This window comes from Phragmites australis, chromosome 6 (genome assembly GCF_958298935.1).
Source record: "Phragmites australis chromosome 6, lpPhrAust1.1, whole genome shotgun sequence".
Lineage (NCBI taxonomy): Eukaryota > Viridiplantae > Streptophyta > Magnoliopsida > Poales > Poaceae > Phragmites > Phragmites australis.
Genome location: NC_084926.1, coordinates 35,184,672 through 35,192,983, shown reverse-complemented (window position 1 = coordinate 35,192,983; position 8,312 = coordinate 35,184,672). Strand labels below are relative to the sequence as shown.

At 41.2% G+C, this 8,312-nt stretch overlaps 1 protein-coding gene across 1 annotated transcript; it reads left to right on the top strand.

Moving 5' to 3' along the window:
* Positions 1-1,734: 1,734 nt before the first annotated feature.
* Positions 1,735-3,097, top strand: LOC133920602 (expansin-A23-like). Its single transcript, XM_062365206.1, has 3 exons — positions 1,735-2,078; positions 2,180-2,504; positions 2,609-3,097. Exons 1-3 carry the CDS (start codon positions 1,904-1,906, stop codon positions 2,919-2,921), a joined length of 813 nt encoding a protein of 270 aa, XP_062221190.1. The 5' UTR covers positions 1,735-1,903; the 3' UTR covers positions 2,922-3,097.
* The last annotated feature ends 5,215 nt before the right edge of the window (positions 3,098-8,312 follow it).

Sequence of the window (8,312 nt, the reverse complement as noted above, 5' to 3'; positions counted from 1 at the left end):
GCAGGTGGAGTCATGGACTTTGGGGTTGCAGGGATAGAAATATCTCTAGAAGGCGGTAGGTTTAAGTAAAGTCAAACTCATCGGGCAGCTCTCGTTGAGCGGTAAATGCGACAACTCAAGTCTAGTGTACCTGGAATTCCTCAAATGGGGATCTTTTCAGATACAAGATGGAACCCAGATTAGATTTTGGAATGACAAGTTGTTAGGTAAAAGGTCCCTAATTGAGTAATACCCTCAATTCTATCATGTTGCTAGAGGCAACAAGCTACGGTTGTGGAGGTGATGAGAACAATACCATAAATATCTCCTTCTACCGACCGATCATTGGAGATAAACTAATTGTCCGGCACAATCTAGTGTCAAAGTTTGTGCATATTAACCTCTCTGATGAACATGACACATTTAGATGGGGATTGTATGCGAATGGGAATTTTTCGGTCCATTCCATATAAAAAAATGATTAATATGCCCATCATGATTCCAAATAAATGGTTGTGGAAACTTAAACTCCGGCTCAAAATAAAGATCTTCCTGTGGTATTTAGGACGAGGAGTAATTTTAAGCAAAGGTAACTTGGCCAAAAGAAACTGGAATGGTAGCCTCAAATGCAGCTTTTGCAATCACAATGAAAATATTCAACATGTTTTTTTTAGTGTCACTTTGCTAACTCATTATGACGAATAGTCAAAATAGCTCTAAGCATTAACAAACCTAGAGATATACACCATATTATGGTTGGTTGGCTAGGTGACTTCGGAGCAAGTAAAAAAGAAAGAAATCTTGGTTGGGGTGGCTGCCCTTTTTTGGACAATTTGGCTATACCATACTGATATTGTCTTTGATAAGAAAACAATAACTTCTTTTATGCAGGCACGTTTTAGGGTACTTATCGGCTGATCAGATTCTGAAGATTCATGTAGTAGGAAAGCGAGAGAGAAAACATAAGCATGATGTGCTAAGCATTAAATGTGGTAGCCATGGAACTCTTCGTCAAGAATAGATGACGGTTTAATACTAGACTATGTAATCGATGATTTACATTTATATGATCTTTTACGCTTGTATTTTCTTTAGCATTCAGCTATGAGCTGAGATAATGTAATAATGGACTAGAGTTGTACGCATCACACGATAAAAATGCCGAAACATTTTTCCCATTGTCTAAAAAAAAATTGTCATGGCAAGCTCTAGGCAAATTACTTACAGATGCTTATCTAAACTTGGCCTGGGCTCTAGCTCTTTTGTTTTCTCCGAAATTCGTATTTTTTGTTGGCACGACTTGCCGCGGTTCGAAGGTCAGAACTAACCGTACCATTAGTTGATTTCACGCCGATCGGCGCCGTTGATGTTGCGGTCCAGCTTCATATGAATTTCACTGGTACTTATGTCTGAAGGAATACACGACATCCTTTCTTAGAGAAGGGAGTACCCTGAACAAATATGCAGGGAAATGTTCTTTTCACCTTCAAAAGTACGCATCGATCGTCTCAAAACCGGAAAGTTTGAAGCAAAGATCGACGAGATATACAATGGCCATAACGCGTCTGCGGCGTAGGTTTGATTATCTATTTTGGATTGGCCCGTAAGCCATGCATATATAGTGCGGCGGCACAGCCATGCACACGTGCACGTCAGCCATATCCGGCGGCCGGCTTGCTTCGTTAGATGGCCTTAATTTGTTTAACTAATCCTCTAGCCACCAATCAATCGTGATTACTGACCAATCATCGGCCAAGGCTGTGCATCTATATATTCGTACCCAATCATCGCACAATAATCATCACAACAAAGTCCATTCAATTCCATACAAAGGAACAAACCAGTTCTTGCAGGCTGCGGCTCAAGTTCCTGACCAACAAGACTTTCGTGCAGTGTTTTGAGGCACAAAAACCGAGCGACTGGTATGGCGACTATGGCCCCAGCTCGAGTTTTCACTGCCGTGTTGCTCGCAGTCGGCTGGGTGTTGGCCGTGGCCGCTAACGACGTCGCCACCAACACTTCGTCGTCTCCGGCGCCGGGCGGATGGCTGAAGGCGAATGCGACGTTCTACGGCGGCGCTGACGCCTCCGGCACCATGGGTAACTAGCTTAATTACTTATGCCGCGATGCAAATGCACTCGCTATATAGCTAGAGAGATTGTGAGACAGCTGTATGTATGATGCGCGTATCATTTCGCAGGTGGTGCGTGCGGGTATGGGAACCTGTACACGCAGGGATACGGCACACGGACGGCGGCGCTGAGCACGGCGCTGTTCAACGACGGCGCGTCCTGCGGGCAGTGCTACAAGATCGCTTGCGACAGCAAGAGGGCGGACCCGAGGTGGTGCAAGCCCGGCGTCACGGTAACCATCACGGCCACCAACTTCTGCCCGCCCAACTGGGACCTCCCAAGCAACAATGGCGGCTGGTGCAACCCGCCGCGGCCACACTTCGACATGGCGCAACCGGCCTGGGAGAAGATCGGCGTCTACCGTGGAGGCATCATCCCCGTCATGTACAGAAGGTATCTATATATGCAGCTTGACTTGCACTTATTACTAGTCTATTAAGGGAGGATCGTCATTGTCGCTTGGTGCACTAGTCTAAACAGAACGTTCTTCCATGCAGAGTTCCATGTGTGAAGCGAGGTGGCGTGAGGTTCACGATCAACGGACATGACTACTTCAATCTTGTGCTTGTGAGCAATGTTGCAGCAGCCGGTTCGATCAAATCAATGGATGTCAAGGGCTCCAACTCGACTGATTGGATGCCAATGGTGCGCAATTGGGGTGCGAATTGGCACTCTCTAATGTATCTCACCGGACAAATGCTCTCATTCAGATTGGCAGACACCGATGGACAAACCATTGTGTTCACAAACGTGGTGCCACGAGGATGGAAGTTTGGCCAGACATTTGCAAGCAAGCTGCAATTCAAGTGAGGATGCTCCGCAGTATTTCCTTGTGATTGATTTATGAGCGTATGACTTACAAACGGTCAAACTTACTGAAAGTTACTTCAGTTGTACACTATGTGCATTACATGTAAATAGATACTGATCCAACGGGCACTACTTACTACTGCTTGTACCTCTCCTGTTATTTAACTTTTTACTGTATATATTTGTGTTATATACACAAACACACAAACACACAAACTTGTGTTTATATAAATTTTATGGTGTATATAAAGATGTATATAAAGATGTGTATTCCAACAAGAAATTAGGTTGATATGTTCATTAGTGGTATAAATTGGTGGAGAAATGGTAGGATTGTCGATTAGCATATCTTGAGCGAGCCTAGACTATGGTTTGATATTCTGAGTTGGCTTTGTGAAGCTGGTGTAATTAAGCTTGATAATAGAACAACAGTTAAAATCATAAGGGCAATCTCAACACTTCAATCTGACTTATAGCTTAGACATGAATTTCACCGCTATATAGGATGAGACCTAACGTGTCACAGAAATAAAGGAGAGAGAAAATAAGCCAATGTCTTTTACAAGAAACAAGCTCCAACACGCAGAAGCCGCGCTGGGTAGAGAAATGTCTACACTACTTGTTTCGTGGGACCCACAGCTGTGATCCATCTTCTGTTCATGCCGGGCCGTCAAGCTCCACGCTGGGAGGTCGTGCCTCTCTCTGCACACACCGGGCAAGCGCTAGGATGGATCACCGATGCGTCTGCTTGCCACCTCGCCGTCTCGCCCGTCTCCTCGCCCAGCAACGCTGCGCTTCGGTCGCCGGGCTAGAGCAGCTCATCGCGCGCCACCGCGTCGTCATGGCCCGTCCTCTTGTTCGCGCCGCCAAGGGCTCCGCCCACAACGTACCATGTTCGCCGGCTAGTGCGCATGCGCCCACCGCCGCGCTCGCCGGCTGGTCCACGCGCCCGCCCACCGCTGAACTCGGGGCGGACCTTGAACGCGCGCTGCCGGACGTTCCCCACCCATGCCGGCCTTGTCCATGCCCTCCTGCCACCAGATCCAGCCGGTGCGTAGTTCGCTGACTTTTTGACGCGCCGGCAATCTGGATCAGCGGATCGGAGACAAAAAAAATTAAAAGCCGCACGTGCATGTTTTAATCTTATAGCATGTACATATATTATACAAAATTACTTGCGGGTTTAAACTAATTTTCTTGCAGTAAAATTAATCTCGTTTTTTATTAAAAATATGTTGCAGCTAGATCTTGAATAGTTCTAATTTATTCAGAAAATTTATTGAACACCTTATCAGAATTGCCTTAACTTATTTCTTAAATTGCTCACGGATCTATTCTAATTTTCTTACGATTTTTTATAAAGTTGCTTATATAACTACATTAAAGAGGCAGATGAACAGATATATGTTTTCTATGTTTTTTGCCACGCATAGAAGTGAATCACGAATATAGACATAAAAAAAGTTCAAAAATAGAACAAAATACTCATATTCAAACATTTTTACTAAAAATAAATGTACATATCATAAGTATTAAAACATGTATATGTAGTTTTTAGTTGTGTCCCAAAAAAGTGATGGATGGGAAGAAGAACTTGCTCACGGGAGAGGAGAGAGCAAACATAAACATGTAAAGATTAATGACGTGGCCATCTAATTAAGAAATAGAGATCAAGAATAAAGTACTGGGAGTGGCTAAATAACTATCAAGCTCGGGCTCGATTTGAGTAATCTCGGATCCAGTCTCACTACCATAGAAATACATTTTCTTGACCAGTTATCACTACGATGAGATAGATCTTATATGTCGGATCATCACTACTGATTCCTTATAAGCTAATAGTGATAGAGTATCATTGTCGGTTCGTATCAGGAACTGATATTAAAAGTTTATTAAAAAAAACCGATAATAATAATTAACTATTACAGTCGGTTCTAACCATAAATTGGTAGTAATACTATCACTGCCAATCTGTCGTATGAATCGGCAGCGAAACTTGGCTATCACTACCGGTTCTAGTCACGAACCGACAGTGATAATTTGTCAAGTATTACTATCGGTCCGTGTTACGAACCGTAGTGATAATAGATGATAACTTATTTTAAAAAATTCATATTTTTTTATACGAAGTCGGATGGGGACAAACTTTATAAAAAAATTATAGCCCTCGAAGAGATCTATAACTTTGTCGTTGATCTTTTCATTTGAAGTCATGAAAGTCCAAATAATCATTTGAAGTTTCAGATAGAAGAGATAAAAAGGATTGCAGATGCTATTGTTATCACTAGTACTTCTTTGGTAGGATGGTAATGACGTATCGTGGGAGTTGAGAGGTCGTGGGTTCGAGTGACTTGTGACTTGCGACGATATGGCCATGAGGGGGTGGGTCCTCGGGTGCTTTTTTTTATTTTTTTTCTAGTCCCAAAAACATCGGGGACAGACTATCACTGCCGACTGAAGCCTTTAGCCGACAATGATAACCTCCTTCATTGCCGCTGTTTGTTGCCCACTGTCAGCTTCAAAACCAGTAGTGAAGGTAGTTTTGGAGTAGACAGTGAATGCATTTTCTATAGTAGTGCATCACTGTTAGTTCTTGTCTAGAATCAACACTAATAGTCTATCTGTAAAGAACTGACAATGAATTTAATTATCACTATCAGTTTGTGTTAAGAACCAATACTAATACTATCATTGTCGATTCTTGATATGAATCGGCAATGATAATTGATTTTTACTGACGATTCATATTATGAATGGCCAATAATAATAGAGGGGCATCACTACTAGTTCTTGTTATAAATCGATAGTGATAATGGATAACAACCTATATTTAGAAACTCTTAACTTTATCATGTGGAGTCGAATAGAGACAAACTCTATATATGAAAATTATAGCTCTCAACAAGGTTTACAACTTTGTAGTCGATAATATTTTTATTTGAGGTCATCTAGGTTTCAAATCTTGCTTGCAAACAATTTAGCATCCATAAATTATCGAGGTCGAGTTCGTTTATTTTAGTTTATTCATGTGAGTATCTAGCGCTCCTAAACAATATAAGAAAGGATAAAAATGTAATAACATGATAAAATGATAATATATACAATGGTTAAAAATAAAAAATATTAACATGTTTGTATATATAAAATGCACTCATAAAAACTCTTCTTCCGCATTTATGCTGGCCCAACTCAGATGAAACATAAAATGATACAAAAATATAGGTTAGATAAAGGACCGGCTCTAATGGTAGTAATTGCATGGTGAAATGATATATGCAATGAATAAATTAGTTCGTGATGAAGTCATGGAAAACATGTGTCAGTTTGCATGTGTTGTAGTGAGATATTCGAAAATTCATAATATATTCATACGAAGTTATATAAAAAAATTATATAGATAATCATAGCACTCGACGAGATCTACAACTTTGTAGTTGACAACTTTTTTGTTTGAAGTTATTTAGATGCCAAAATAGTCATCTAATGTTTCGAATAAGAATGGTCAATACAATAAATTACTTCATAGTAGACACAACTGTGAGGTGGGATGATAAGGAAGCTATGATAAGACGTGAGATTGCGGTTTTGACTCCCACAAACTGTTTAGGTTATACGAACCGGCACAGTCATTACTATTTTTATAGTAGTGTCTAAACCTAATCAAACTTAGAGAATGTTATAGTCTTTTTTTAACTTTTATGGTTTCATTGCGCTGTAATATGAAAAATTGTGCCCTGTCTGAAAAGGATACTGAATTGGTGGGTGGACTAAATGCTTAATTTTTTTTTAAATGTATGCGTGCTATCATTGTTTATCTGCTAGTTAATTTTCAGGGGGGGGGGGGGGGGGAGGGTTCTTGATTACGTTCTAGATTACGCATTGGTCTTTCCAGTACCTAAAACGTTATGGGTTCTGAAGTTTTTTCCCTGGTTAGGATTCTGGCGAACTTTAGCAAATATTCTTATGAGGCTGGACTAATATCAGTCTCTAGATCGCATACGTGCATGGCGTTCTGAAATGGTATGGTCATAGACTCACAGGACTAGTGCTTCCTTAATTTCGCGAACATTTTGAATACACACACACAGAAAGTACATTTGCTTTTCACCCTCTTCTTGTAACACATTAGGAATTTATATAATCCGTACAGCAGGTAAATCTATGAGATGCTCCATAAACTCAAGGTGACGACGGATCAGTTCCATAAACTCAAGGTGAGGCTATTGAAACAATGCGTGTCAAGAGTGCAAGATGCACCTGATCCAAGCGCCAAGGATCTCGCCATTTTCATGCAAATCTGCTTCTTGGCTTTTGGCCAATTCTTACCAGCTTTAGTTAAGCTCTTTCTTTCCACCTGTTCTGAAGAAGTACTGAGAATTTTAGTACGTCTCTAATTTACATGTTAATCTGAACAAGTTTTGATGTAATGTGCAAATTACTTCAGCTGATCAAAATTCCTCTATAGAGAAAAAAAAATCATGATGCCACTCCGCGGTTGAATCAGGCTTCAGTATCAGACGCCAGGAATTGGTTACATTTTCTCTTTTTTCTATAGTTTGTGTTGATCATTGCGCAGGATCGAGGTAATTTAATAACAATACGCGTCCGCAGTGAGATGTTTTGACCATACTTCTGTCATTTGATACTTCATTGATATTTTAGTTGACAATTGCGATTTTGCTTGAAGGATGATCCTTTTTACTACCACTGCGGTGCATACAGATGCCAAAAAAAAAATGGTCCTATTATGTTTTAGCATGTCTATAAAAAATTGGCAGGAACAATGATCATGAAAATAGAAATTCAAGTCAGTCCGGCTGCCGCCGGCTCCATTTGTAGTGCAATTGAAGGAATGGGCAACATGTTTTCTTTGACAGGGGACACGGAACACAGTTGGATTAACCCGCAAGCTGATCTGATTCTTTGTTGAAGCGCTTCAGTATTGTATCCACCAGCTATCACAAGTTCTTCCGTTATTCTATGCCCATCCATCCATATGATATATGCACGCAATATTCATGAGCCAGGACCACACATTTCATACAGGAATAGCAGCGCACCACGCACCTTACCTATGCCATAAGAAAGGCTCAAGACCCACAACGACTGAGGGTGTTTGGAAGGGAGGGTTGCTCACATAATTTCCAGGATTTACTTCAAGTTTGAACTAGACTGTAAAGATTTGAATCCAAATTCGCCCAGCCAAAAAAGCCTCGAAAGGATTTCAGAAACATGAACAAATGAAGGTAAGAAATTCTTCCACGGCCAAACCTGACCTCAGTACAGGCCAACTCTAGCTTCTAATGTGGTTGCTAAGTTAGATTTCTGAAGGAGCCGAGACTATCAGAGAAGGGAGTGCCCGCACACGTGCACGTTTGGGTGACGAACTGC

Bases quoted from the DNA above. Each gene is read 5' to 3' on its own strand.
- LOC133920602 (XM_062365206.1), top strand. From the start codon at position 1,904: ATGGCGACTATGGCCCCAGCTCGAGTTTTCACTGCCGTGTTGCTCGCA. The intron at 2,079-2,179 runs GTAACTAGCTTA...ATCATTTCGCAG, and splicing joins TGACGCCTCCGGCACCATGG to GTGGTGCGTGCGGGTATGGG. The intron at 2,505-2,608 runs GTATCTATATAT...TCTTCCATGCAG, and splicing joins ATCCCCGTCATGTACAGAAG to AGTTCCATGTGTGAAGCGAG.